Source organism: Balearica regulorum, chromosome 8 (genome assembly GCF_011004875.1).
Source record: "Balearica regulorum gibbericeps isolate bBalReg1 chromosome 8, bBalReg1.pri, whole genome shotgun sequence".
Classification (NCBI taxonomy): Eukaryota; Metazoa; Chordata; class Aves; order Gruiformes; family Gruidae; genus Balearica; species Balearica regulorum.
Window position 1 is genome coordinate 23,549,363 of NC_046191.1, and position 13,848 is coordinate 23,563,210.

At 40.9% G+C, this 13,848-nt stretch overlaps 1 protein-coding gene across 6 annotated transcripts in view; it reads left to right on the top strand.

The window, feature by feature from the left end:
* Positions 1-13,848, top strand: part of NTNG1 (netrin G1) — a 159,804-nt gene that overhangs the window by 67,224 nt on the left and 78,732 nt on the right. For all 6 annotated transcript variants that reach the window (XM_075760087.1, XM_075760085.1, XM_075760081.1 and 3 more), the window contains exon 3: positions 2,865-3,505. In XM_075760087.1, coding sequence (XP_075616202.1) covers positions 2,865-3,505 — 641 coding nt within the window. The remainder of the gene's footprint in view (positions 1-2,864; positions 3,506-13,848) is intronic.

A 13,848-nucleotide genomic window follows, 5' to 3' on the forward strand; every position in this document is an offset into this window, starting at 1 on the left:
GATATGCCTGAAGCTTTTTATTAGGAAGGATATGCCTGAAGCTTTTTATTAGGATTCTCATTTGCAGCGATGTCCTTACCCCAGGGTTTCAGTGGCGGGTTGTGCCACTGAAGTTACCGCTGGTCGGAGTTTCAGGTGCAGGACAGCGCTGTGATTCTGACCCATTGCTCACTATACCCTTCCATTAACTGGAATAGCCTCATCTTTCCGAAAAAGCTTTGTGCCCACAGAGATGTACACTTCCATTCAGCAGCAAGCTAGGGCTGATTTCTAGCATTTACTGCACCGTTCTTTTAGGTTACCTCATTGCTACCAGCTCTCATGATCTCACTGCGTTCACGCTAGCTTGTGTTTTGTTAGAGTCCCATCTCCCAGCGTTCTCTGATTGAATTGGCACCTCAGCTTTTGCTACAAAGGAAAAAGTGAAAGAAAAAGGAAGCAAAACAAATCAACTCTTACATACAGAAAGAAACAATACATCCCACACAATCTGGGTTACCCGCTGGAAGCCATAAAACATGCCTGCTCCAGCATCCAGGGGCGAGCGGATCAGAGCAGCTTTAGTTTTTTACATGAAGAATCGCAACAGACTCAGCAGCTGTTTGTGGAGCAGGAAACCAAAGCCATCCCTCAGCAGTGCTTAATGCACCTGTCTGGCTACCCAGGGCATTTATTTGCTGGGTTTCGATACCCATGACCTCCCAGTGAAGCTGCTGTTACCAAAGCGATGACAGAAGCATATACATTGTAGGTATGCAGGCAGCTTCACGGTGACAGGTATAGAAGTGACCAGATTTTTCTAGTAAACCTCAGAAAGGTGTGATTTACACAATTCTAGCATCTTCTGCAAAATTGATATTTATGTATAGTCAAAGAGTCTGGAACCTTACAGATTTCACAATATGTCTGTTTTCCCTAAGGAAAATAAAGGGCCTAAGTAAGTTAGCAAATACTGGTGTTTGTATCTGATATATTAAATGGAGCTTAAATAATAAAAAATTCGGTGTTTTCTCTATTCTGCTTGAAACTTATTTTTTATTTTCACTGTTTTATTCAAAAGGAAGACATAGAAATAGCAACTGTGAGCTTGAAATCAGAGCTGTAACAGGGACTTATTATAGACACGTTTTGCAGAGAATTTCCAGCTACAGCTGCATGCTTTGAAGCTGTCAGTGTAACATGCAATGTGCTGCTTTTCAAATAACCCTTTCTGTTGTCTTGTAGTTTTTTCCCTAACTTTGAGTCCCAGTGAATCGTTGTCAGTTTTAGCATTCAGCTGTGTTAATGGGAAAGAGCGAGAGAAAGAAAATAGTATTTCCCTGCTCAGGTAAAAGGAAGTTGCCGGTGGGGAGGTCAAAGAGAGTGCAGAAGTCCTTTTGCTCATGTTTCGTGGGAGTATGTTAAGGAGCAGAGCAGTGGCCAAGGTGGAAACTCATGTTTGAAACCCATCTCTCACACTGGATGGCATTGAATTACTTTGTTGCCCTGAGGCTTTGAAATGGAGAGAAGCGTAAGTGTAATTATAAGAAAAGAAAATGTTGATAATCATACCAGGGCTTGTTCTGTTTTCAGGGTAGGTGAGGGGAACTCTGATTAATGACAACAGCAGCTATGCCTAGCCTCTATTGAGCACTGCGAGGTGTAGGCATGTGCATCTTTTTCCCCAGCAGTGCTGCCCATCAGTGAAAGAGGCATGGCTGCTTCCACAACCTGTTTGCGAGGCGGAGGGAAGGATACAGAGCAGCAGTTGCTCTCTGGAACAAACGCAGAATGAACAAGTAGCAAAATATTAATGTACTGTTGAAAACCGAAATTAGGTAGACGTGATTCAGTGCAGCCTACAGGGTCTGATATCTTGGCAACTGCTGCAAGATATCCCCAATCTGCAGCCAAAATAGCCTTTGTCAAGAAGCAGAAGATTGTAGTGTGCAAGTTAATGCATCAAAAGGCCAGGAAGAGAATAATTCACTTTCACCTTGCTACAGAGGACAAGCAGCAGTAAAAACGGTGCACTATTGGCAAGGGTTTTTTTGTTGCTGTTTTTAACTCAACCCCCAGTTCAGAGCTCCAGCCACCTTGGCAGTGTTCCAGCTGGAGCTGCTGACATCTCCCACCTAATCAAGTGCTGGATTATCTTGTCCTGATAAATTGGAGCCGGTGCCTTGTGAAAAGTCTTTCCTGAAGTACTTTGCTACCCTGTAATAAGATGGCAGATGTCTGCATCAAGCCCCAGTGCTGGCAGAGCACTGTTTTTCTAGTGGCTTTTGGTGGTAAGTGTAAGTGTTTTAAGGCAAGCCAGTGCTAAGCTGGGAGCACAGTTAAGCATGATAAATTTCACACGCGGGCAAAAGGAAACTTGAAGGTGTACTGGGTACTGGTTCATACCAAGTATATACAGGCTGCACTGCTGACCTCAAAATGCCCTAAAAATTACTTATTTTGTGAGCAGAGCTTTTGAGGAACATGTTTTAAAAAGAAATTCTCTTCAACTGCCGCATCTTTCTAGGAAGAGTTGGAGTTACTGAGCTATTAGAGCCTTGCTTACTGTTTTCAGTCTTTTGTGACTCAATCGCTGGTCCAAGTCATTCAGGATAAATAAACTCTTTTCTTTCTCTAAAACATACCAAGAAAATGTTTCTGTTACAAAAGCAAGGGAGCTCTTTATGTGTGTGTACTTTAACAGGTAAAACAGCCAGGATGAATCTCGTTAAGATAAAGGTATTCCTTGCAAGCATTTGTTTTTTCTTTCTTGGTTTCACTCCTGGAGAAAGAGCAGCAGTTCTCATGTGGCAGACAGGAAACCTCTTTCTGTGTCACAGTCGCCTATACCATGCCTCTCGTAACACTGCTTTGCTCTTTTCCAGGGGAATCCCTACATGTGCAATAATGAATGCGATGCGAGTACCCAAGAACTGGCTCATCCTCCGGAACTGATGTTTGATCTCGAAGGAAGACATCCTTCCACATTTTGGCAGTCCACGACTTGGAAGGATTATCCAAAGCCTCTTCATGTTAATATTACGCTCTCCTGGAACAAAACCATTGAGCTTACAGATAACATAGTTATCACTTTTGAATCTGGCCGTCCAGACCAAATGATCCTGGAGAAATCGCTTGACTATGGACGAACATGGCAGCCCTACCAATACTATGCTACAGACTGCTTAGATGCTTTCCACATGGATCCAAAATCAGTGAGGGATTTATCACAGCACACAGTCCTAGAAATCATTTGCACAGAGGAATACTCTACTGGGTACATGACAAATAGTAAAATAATCCACTTTGAAATCAAAGATAGATTTGCTTTTTTTGCTGGACCTCGGCTTCATAACATGGCTTCTCTTTATGGCCAGCTTGACACGACCAAGAAGTTAAGAGATTTCTTTACCATCACGGATCTGAGGATAAGACTGCTTAGGCCAGCAACTGGAGAAATATATGTAGATGAGCAACACCTGGCACGCTACTTTTATGCTATTTCAGACATAAGGGTATACGGAAGGTAAGAGAATACATACCTTTAGAAACAGGCATGTTTGTTTGGTTTTAGAGGTTATTCAAAACTGTTTATGTCCCCAAACGTGATGAAATTTTCTGCCAAGTTGCATTCATTGGAAATCTGGTGCAGCTGATGTCTGTTTCTGGTCATACGAGAAGTTTCTGACTCAGCAGCACGAAGTCCTGGGTGTTCGCTGTCCCTAGCCTGGGATCTTAAGCCCTAGGTCTCACGAGCTGGATAATATTAACAGTTTCTTATGTTGGCTAAGAAACTTGCCCTAGCATAAGGACATTTTCTGCTTTTTATGGTTGGAGCATCATCTGATGGCAGTTAACTAAAAAGAGAGATTCTGTTTTATCATTTGACTTTTTCAGGCCTTTCATGTAAGCTGTGATTGATACAGCAGCCCTTGCGCAGACCCTTCGTACTAGGTCCGGCTGTGAACTGCCTGTGAACAAGGAAGGCAGCAGAGATTAGAGTCCATTCCTTGTGCTTTAATTAGCTCTGAAATGCAGTGAAGCTGAAGTAAAATAAAAAAAAACCAAAAACGAAACCAGTGTTTTGGAGAGACTGATTTGAATATAACAAAGATGATTACTCAGCTGGGTTCAAGACAAATAGTCCCTCTGGGACAACCAGTGACTGGTATCAGGTGCCGTAGTCCCGAAAATAATAACAGTGCAATAACATTCCTATCGGGAAATCTTCTTCCCAACTCAAACTAGCAATTGACTGATGACCTCTAGCAGGAGGGTGATACCCCTTACGTGTGTCTTGGGTACCAATTTGTTCAGAAGAAATAAATGGGACTTTCTCTATTAGCAATTCACTCACCTCTCTAATGTACCTTTTCCTTCTCTGTTTCTCCTATAGAGTTCAAATCTTCCTTTTTAAAAAACTTTTTTTTTTTTTTTTAAGAGAAGGTAAGTATCAAAGTGAACAGAAAAGCTGATATATCTTAGGAGGCCAGGGCATTTTTTGCAGACACAAGAGTGAGTGAAAAAAATGTAGAGACAATGATCATATAAAACACTGGTGACTATATTTTTATTACTCTTGTAGTGAGTTTGCCATTTTCTATCTCTTTTATACAAGCCTTTCATGTTCATAAGCATTTCCATATTGCAAAAATTGATATATAAAATCAAAATAGAATCAAATGACTGTGAGGTAATCTATTGAAAAATATTCCTTTAACTTTATGTAAAGGAAGAATTGATGCCACATACAGATTTGAATGCCTCAGTGCTTTTGCAGTACCAATATCTTTTTATATGACATCAAAATACATTTCTGAGGACCACAGATTTAGCATGTAGTTACAGTCTTCTGTGGCCACACCAAATACATACGCATACATACAGAATCACTAATTGAACATGTGAAAGTGTAAGATAAATGTTACTATTTTCAGAATTCTTATTGTAACTCTCATTACTTACATTGTAAATTATTTTTCAGAAGTCTCTTGAGAGGGCTAAGTGGATCATGGACAGCTTAAGATACTGTTTGAAATAATGTAGTAACATTAGCCTCAGTATATAAAAAAATAAGACATATGTTCTATTTAATGTGTATCCTTTCTCCATCGGGCCCCACGTAGGTTAGCTCTACAGAGGAATCATATCAAAGCTCAGGATCTGAAGGTCCATACTCTTTAAGGAAAAGCTGCTCCCCATCTGAAAACCCATTTGGAGCTTAGTCTGACTTCAATTAGACTATCAGTACTTTATCAAAGAAAGCATCTGAAGGATTAAAAAAAGAGTGCATTGCATGCAAATTAGAAACAGAAACCTTCCAAGCACATCTGGGGAAAGGCATTCTTGTGAAAAATTATCTATAAAAATGAAGCGTGACTGTACAGAGAACTTATCTGATGCTGATGCTTGTTGTCTAAATGCTGCAGTAATTGGACACACGCTTTAAAAGAACTATCTGATGTGTAATAGTATCTCACTAGATTAGATTCATGTGAATTCTTATCACTCTTCTGCTAATGAGAAGAACAGCTCTTTAGGGATTTGGTGGCCTTTCCTTCAGTATGCAGCGAGCCCTCCTTGTTAAAGACTTGATGGGCTTGCTTACTGCTAAGTAGCTGTGGGGCTGCAGCACACAGCCCCTGATCATTTAGTCACAGCAAAGGTAATTTGCAATAGGCCCATTTCACCTGGATTTAGATATTTTTGGTCTCCTACCAGAACCCTTATAGAGCCCCCCAAAGAGTCTTCAAGTCAGCGATAAGGTCGTGTGCCCTGAGCACGGGAACGTGAGGGAGGGGAGCAAGGGCTGCCGGGGGGCCTGCTGCTGCTTCCGGTTCAGCTGAGCTGTCCAGCCCTTGCAGTTCCTTTAGGTTGTTAACTGGAAACTAAGCTGCTTTTTTATATTTATTTACTTATTGTTGCTACAATGTTTCATATTCTGGGCTTCGAGACCTAAATATTTATATACATATAGTAAAGCTAGACTAGACTGTTCCATGAGGAGGGGCTACAAAGGGACCTTACCGAGGAGTTTCACATGGGGTGAATGGGTGATGGTGGCAGACATATTTTAAAGCTAGTCCTTTTACTGCGCAAAGTGCAGTAAGGTGAAATATAGTTAAAATCACCAAAGCTAATAATAGGATATTTCTAAAGGCAGCATAAAATGTAATTTGTTTCACATTGTATTTTAAGGATCAATGACAGGGAAAAGCATCTATCTTAAAGATGCCATATTTAATATACAAGATGCTGGAGTGGTTGATACTTCACAACGAATTATAGATAGGAGATTTGCTCGCTTAATATAGGGTTTGTTTTGTCATCGCTTTGCATTTTGGTGTGAAATAAGCCTGATGTATGTTGCATTAGAGATGAAAACCTGTGTACTCTCGATGAATGCCTTACCTCCTCTATTACCACCTGTTTATTCATCTTCAACTTACCACTTCCATTGTGTATTTATTAAGATAGTGATAAAAAAAGAAATGTGGCTGTTAGCAATTTCAGCAACCCCATTGTGCTCACATTATTCAAGAAACCTAATAATCCACATGAACTAATTCTGACTTACTGATGGTCTGCTTCACTAAATCAGAGTGGTTTTTTTTCTAGTGAGTAATGGACGATGCAGTGTGCCAGTACCTTAATTAAAGAGAGCCTCTCTTAGTCTTGATCTCATTTTAATTTACAGGGTAATACTACAATAATATCACTAATGGAAGGTACATTAAAGGGCATCAAGTAGCATTAACTGTATTAAATTATGGCACTTGTGTTAATTAACTGCTGAAGCAAGATGGTCCTAACGGCTAGAAAGGTCGACTAATGCATAAATAAAGTCTTCTGGGATGGGAAACTAAGAAAGAGCAGACATTTTTCCCCTCGTCTGGCCTTGCTGCAGGGAATCAGAGGGTGTCCTGTGTGGTAACCTCGAGAAGGTTTCTCTCACGTCGCTGCCTGCAGAGGTGTCCTGGACTGTCTGCGAGCTCTGCCTGTCTTCAATTCCACGTGAAGGACAGTCCTAGCAGTAAGCTGTGAGGCACAGCTCCCTTTTTGACATTTTTTGGTAGAAGTTCACTAAAATGCTGATAATAATTCCTTTGAAGTCAAGCAAAAGGTTCCTAGCAGATTTTGGATCAGGATGCTAAAGGTTTAACCACGTTTATTCCAAAGTGTTTTTGCTTTAACTGTTATAGTGTCAGTGATGTGTACATTCATACACTGTAAATTAACTGTAATTAGGGGTGCTAGCAAAAAACCATTGCCCCAGTGGGTGACAGAATGACTAGCTGGCTGAAACAAAGGATCTTACTGCTTTTGGGTGATTAGGTTTTGATCTAAGAGCCACCAGTTTCCTTCTGACACCAGAATATTCAGTCTCTGTACAATGTTATTAAGCCCTTTGGAATTTATTTTTATACTCTTCTCGCCTCGAAGCTTCTGTATTTAAGCCCCAGGGTTTTCTGACCCTGTCTCAGCCACTGTTGCAGTTCCAACAGCAATAGAAACCTCTAATTCGCAGTATGCAAGTGAAAAGTATCCTCACAGTTTTAACAGTTTCTTGCTCTCACATATCTCTTCTAAATTTAAATCCATCTCACACTCTGAATAAATTACTCTGAAGGAAAGCATATTTGCTACTTAGGGGGTTGAGACTTCTTTGTCTTTTTAGGGAGCCTGCCCCTCCTACAGCTGGGACGCTGAACCACTCAGTATTGTTGTTGTGGACCTTGGGTAGGGAGGTGCCCATCCTCTTCCAAAGAGCTGGTCTGTCCCTCTGAGCCTGGAGCTTGCCCTGCAGCCTTCGCGGATGGTCACGCCGTCGAGGCGGAGTTCCACCAGCTTTCATCCTCTGCCTTGTTCTACAGATCCATCTGGTGGATGGATTAATTGAATTAAATCTGTACGTTACTCTGGCATACACTTGACAAGGCTGTAATAATACCCCTCTGTAATTTACCCAAAAGCAGACCTTTGCCCTAGGGAAGTGGTAATATATATAGAAGTGCTTTAGTTTTATTTATAATAGAAAATGTTTTCATTACTGTTCAGCTCAGAACCAGACCATCACTATGAAGATATGTAGGCTTCAAGCTTTTGAGGAGACAACTGAATACCATCATTGTTTCTAGTATTTATTTACCATACTTGAATACTCTTTGCTTCACAAGAACACTTGCATAAGCATCTTGTTCTTCTTTGAGATTCTCACTAGTATTTGGAGGGAATCTAGCAGTTTCTCCAATTAAATTAAGAACTCATTAGAGAACAGGAAAAAAAAAGAAATGTATGTATTTAAGAGCATATCAATTTATCTTCAACTCCCAAGTGCAATTAGTTTTTTTAATATATCTACTGTAATATGTCACTAAGGAAAATAGTCCTTCATTTTCTGTAAACAAATCTAGGATCATCAGGAATTAAAATAATTAAATGGTCACTGTGTTTATTCACACATGAGCAGTCTCCAATGGTTTACTCAGTACAGGTGTCCTGGGTGGGTTTTACTCCTGCCCATGTTCAAATAATACTGGATTCCACCCTCCATCCTGGTGACACATTCCTGTCCATCAGCTCAGAGTTGTCTCAGTCTTGCAGTGCCTGAAAGGAGAGTAGAGCATTACTCTGGATGGCTGACTAGGTCTCTAATTCTCCTATACACATTTGAAACTAGTCGGTTTAAATCACCAGGTTTCACCTTTGCTCATTAGCATTTGATCATCTTTTCTTGGCTCATTTTGCAAGATGTCAAGTATTTCCATACTGATCTCCCCCAGCTGTCTTTCAAGGAAGCTCAGTATCATGCAGGATCAGGGTGTTTGAGGAGAGGCAGCAAGTCTTTTTGTAGTATAATTCATTTTGCCATTGAACATTAAAGGAGTGGAGATGAAACTCCTGATGAAAGAAATGAGAATTTTTCTTTCTGTATTACTTTGTATGCTGAAAAGCTATCCAAAGAGCCTTTCTGAATAAATTCAGTGATTCCAATATCTTGCAGAAACTTTCTTTCCTTTAAGCTTTTCATTTCAAAAGAGTTCAATTTAATGCAAACACTGAAATAAGCTTAAGGATCTCCTGGATCACATATACAAATGATTCCTGGCACAGGGATGTCCTTCAGGTTGAAGTTAAAGCTGGAATGGTACAGCATATCATCATCTCAAAAGTTTAAAAATTTCCAACTATTTCATAAGTAACAGGAACTACCAACTTGTAGGGTTGGGGTTTTTCCTTTTGTTTTTTAATTTAACATTCTGATCCCTTCCATGGGAAACAGCGTGATGAGGTTGCCTGTCATTAGTTTTGTCCATCTCAGTACCTAATTACACGTGCTTAGGAGCTGATTTTTCCTGGATACTCCTGGCATGTGAAGTGCCTCAGAAGATATAGTTGAACCCAGAATACCTGTGTGCTTTCTGTTGATACAGGTGATGTTTCTCTCTCTGTGTTAATCTTTTTCGTTAGTAGTAACAAATGAGCCATCGTTCAGCTATGATTTAGGGAAGTATTTGAAAGTAAGAGAGTTAACTTTGCTGCCTTTCCTATTTCCCTCTAGTACAGTGCCATAGTAAATGCCGTGTATCAGTCCCTATACGTTATGAGAAGTTAAGTATTGAAACAAGAGACCAGACCTGATACTAGTTTCAGATGCCATCCTGTAAATCAGGGTTAATTTCAGTGAAGTTAACCCATATTAAACCAATGAGTGTCAAATGCATTCCACGTAAGAGTGAGGGAAAACAAATGATGGATGAAGAGGAAGGGAGGACAAAAGGAACGAAAGAAAGGAAGGAAGGAGGGAGGACAGAAGTAAGGAGGCTGTCCCAGCTTCTGTTCAAAAGAAATGAGGGGGGGGGGAAAACCACACCTCTCAGTCTTTTCATCCTCTCTCATCTTCATATAATAAGGCTGATGTACAGCAGGACAGTCCAGTGAGGCAGTCACACGGAGACACCTATTCAGAAAACTGGAAAGTGAATTAGTAAAGGTCAAGGTTTAATAGTCTCATTACGTGGAGTCTGTGAGAATCCTTCCTCTCCTTCACTCGAGTCCATCTCTGGGATTAATGGGCCCCAGCGGTACTAGTGCACAAAGGAGATCATCATGGTTCTTACTTGGTCGCAGCGGGCCGTAGTGAGTCAGCACCAGACATCCTCAGTAAAACAAGTAAAACATCTTGTTAACTGGGCTGAACAACAGAGTAAGTTTTCAACACTGCTGTAATTCTGTGTTCATAGAATATAATCTTGTTCATGGAAAAGTAAGAAAAGAGCTACAGAAAGAAATGGCAATGCTGTGAATTAGCAGGCAGTAATACGGTCAGGGAAAAGGAGATGAGGGGTTACGCTGCAGGTAGCATTCCTAAGAGAAAGTCTGGCTGCTGACACATTCAGGAAGGCATAATGTTAGCTGCAGCCCTTTGCAGAACAACGGGCTCCATGCTGGTTAGATTCGTGGGGCACTGTGGAAATGAAAGGATGCTGAATGGCAAGAGGCATCCGAATGGCTTTAGGAGGGAGCAGGAACTGGAGAACTTGTTGTTATACTACCATTCTTGTATGAGACCACCTTTAATTTTTTGCAGCACACCGAGTCCTTGGAGCCTTAGAGTCTGTCTGTCAGCATCTGGTTGCTTACACAACAGTTTATCCAGACTTCTAAGCAAGTAGCAATTAATAAAAAGGAGTGATTGGTATGACTTTTCTGCTGGAAATGCTGCCATACGCGGGAGTAACATAGCTGTACCTCAGTGATGAGTATTTTGATGTTTCTGGGGTGATGACCACTGTTTTAAAATAAGCCTAAAACCAAACACAAACATTTCAGAAACAGTCTGATAATCCATAGCTTCATACTGTGGGTTAAGACTGATCAGGCCTTGGGACACACTATGGATAACGCAATACATACGGTACATACGCATGCCCATAGCCCAGTGCTGGAGGGCAGTTTTCTGAAGTTATGCTCTTTCTTTGAATCCTTGAGCCTATCCTCTGACTTTGATGTTTGTGCAAATGTGAATAGTTGTCTGCTTCTTCCTTGTAAACTCCCTGGAAGACCTTGAGATTCTTTTCACTTTCACCCTTAGATCCATTTCTGTCTTTATGGGAGGAAAGCAGAATGTCTTTCCTCTCTGCCACGCAGTATCCTCGCTTCCACCCTCTCTAGATGTGTGTTGGCCTGTAATACAAGCCAGTATCTGATATATTAAGATTTATAAAGTACTTTGAAATACACTTAAGAAAGATTGGTAGAGAAGCACAATGGACTGTTATAATCTGTCCTCCCTGCACAATCACTCATAAACAGACACATAATGGGAGTGCTGGTACAAACGTTAATGATAGCAGCGCTGTCCCAGTGACAGAGGGACATGGTGGTTCGTGTTTTACTGCCATCAGCATTTCTGTTACGCTGCATGTTAAACCTATTAACAACCAAAAAGATAAAATTTGATTACAATAAGGATATATACATTGAGATATGCGTCTTCACACTCAACTAATTAGTTGCTATCGACTGCTTTCACTTTGCTTGGTGACATGTGGTATATAAATCATTACAATATGTTAAATGCAAATGGTTGGTAATAGGGTAACCATCTGCTCACTGTTGGAAAGTTAGCAGAGGAATATAGTAAGCGATACTTCTAATAACATTGCTAAACTCACATCCCTGAAATACCAAATATCTAAAAACAGCTGCCTCCACTAATGCCAACATTACTAATACGTCTCTTACCCTTTTCATTTTCAGAAGTAAACCACATATTGTAAGAGGTAATTTTGTTCTTCAGCATGAACTTGACTTCAAGGCTAGAGTCTGTAGCAGCAATGTGAGCCACCATATTTCAGAGCCGGAGCTTTTTCTTAGATTGTGTTGAGTGCTTTTGAACAGCCAATAAATAATCAGGCTGCCCGCTCTTCTCGGGACATCTTTTCGTCCACAAATATAATTAAACTCTTTTCCTCCTCTAACCCCTGCTGCCAGGCCTTTTTTCAGGGATGACATTATTTTGTAAGTGATAGATAGTTGGCACATTGCCGTCTGGTAATGTATTACACTAGAGACCATCAAAGGGTGCCTTCCATCTAATAATCTACCATGCCCTGTGAGCGTTAAAGATCACCACTGCAAAGAGGGATCAATTATTGTGCCACAGACATGTATTATCAGGGGCTGTCACATACCTTCATAATGAGCATTTCTGGATACCCAAGTGACAAAGTAATGCGTTGGAAAATCAGTAGTGGGACAAGAGTGAAGGACTGCCTGCCAAAGTTGAGGCTGTGCCTTCAAGCTAGAGCAGCTCCTTCTCTCCTTACCCATTCAGTCATCTGCTGGTCAGGGTCACTATCACAGTGCTGATGTGCTGGCTCCCCCATCAGTAATATATTGCATTATCACCTATCAGAGAGATTAATATGTTCCCGTACTGAATTCCCAAGACGTAGCGCTCAGCATTAAAGAAGCTGAGGAATTAATTCAGCTCCCACTGTCAGAATGGGAAAGAAGTTTGCAATTTCATCAACGTCAGACGCTGGTGCTGCCGTGGTGCTCTTCAGCCAGTTTGGGAGGGAGGGGTTGGAGTTTGTTTGGGGGGTTACATCTGGCATGACGGTGTCTGATTTAAAATTGTGCTTCCAGGGAAGCACCTGCAGGGGAAGAGGCTGCAGGAGAGCTCATTAGCCTGGCGGTTTCTCAGCCCCAGGATGAATTACAGAATAAGATGCTTGCTCTACAGGGTCTCAGAAACCTGCAGCTTGGTGTAGGTGTGCTGTCCTACAAAGCTTTCCAAGTTTAAAAAAAACGTTACAGGGAGACATTTTTGTGCTAACACATTTACCTTTGTTGCCTTGCAAGAAAAGCACTGGCTGAAGACTGCACGCATTTGGTGACTCCATTTTGAATCACAGTGAACGCTTGCCTGTTTCAAAATGGGGTGCCTGCACTTTAAAGTTATCTGGAGTATTTATAGACAGAGCTGGTGTGATGAGCAGCACTTTATAATACCTCAAAGGCATGGTGCCAGAGCTGGGAATTTGATAAGCCGGGGTCCTGAATTGGATTCCAGCAATGGTCACAAGTTTTAGGAAGCTCTCATTTGAAATTGCAAGCAGGGGAAAAACAGGATTCTTTCTCTTTAATTGCATTAGTTTTATTGAACTGAAGCATTGCTTCAGTTCCCAGAACACTTTATATATATTTTAATGCAAGTTATCAGAGACAGAACGGTTGCAAGACTGTTTATTGTTTCTGACTTTTATATTTGGTAAAACTGATTTTACTCATTTTCCCATTTAACTCTCTTGTGCATTAAGAATCTTTAGACTTTGGGATGGTGTTTACTGAAGTTGCCATAAACACAGTAATTTTAACTTCTTTGATTTGTTAATACTGCTGTAGTGCTTTTATTTTGGCCTGTTCAGAAAAGTCAAGCCAAGCCCTATGAACATGAACTGGATTCCTGAACCTCTGGTAGCCTTTTGTGCAGGAGAGGGACCATGAAATTCATTTAGGTTTTATTTGATGTATGTTGCTAGTGTTCACTGCGGCACAAATGTCCTGGTCATCGGATGCTTCTCATGTCTTGTTTTGGGGGGAGAGGGAGGGTCATTTGAGAGGCTTGGGGTTTTTAACCTTACATACTGTGGCTGTATTTTTATAGGCTCATCACATTTTAATTTACACTAGATCTTCTCATTGTATTTATTGAACTGTGGGCCTCTTCTTCCCTTACTTAGAGCTAGAGGTGTTGATTTTGCCATGTAAGCACTACCAGGAATTGACCTGAAAAAAGACATTTCAAACCATTGCCATTCCTGCCCCTAGTTAGAGCACAGCAGGTCGTGACACCTTCTG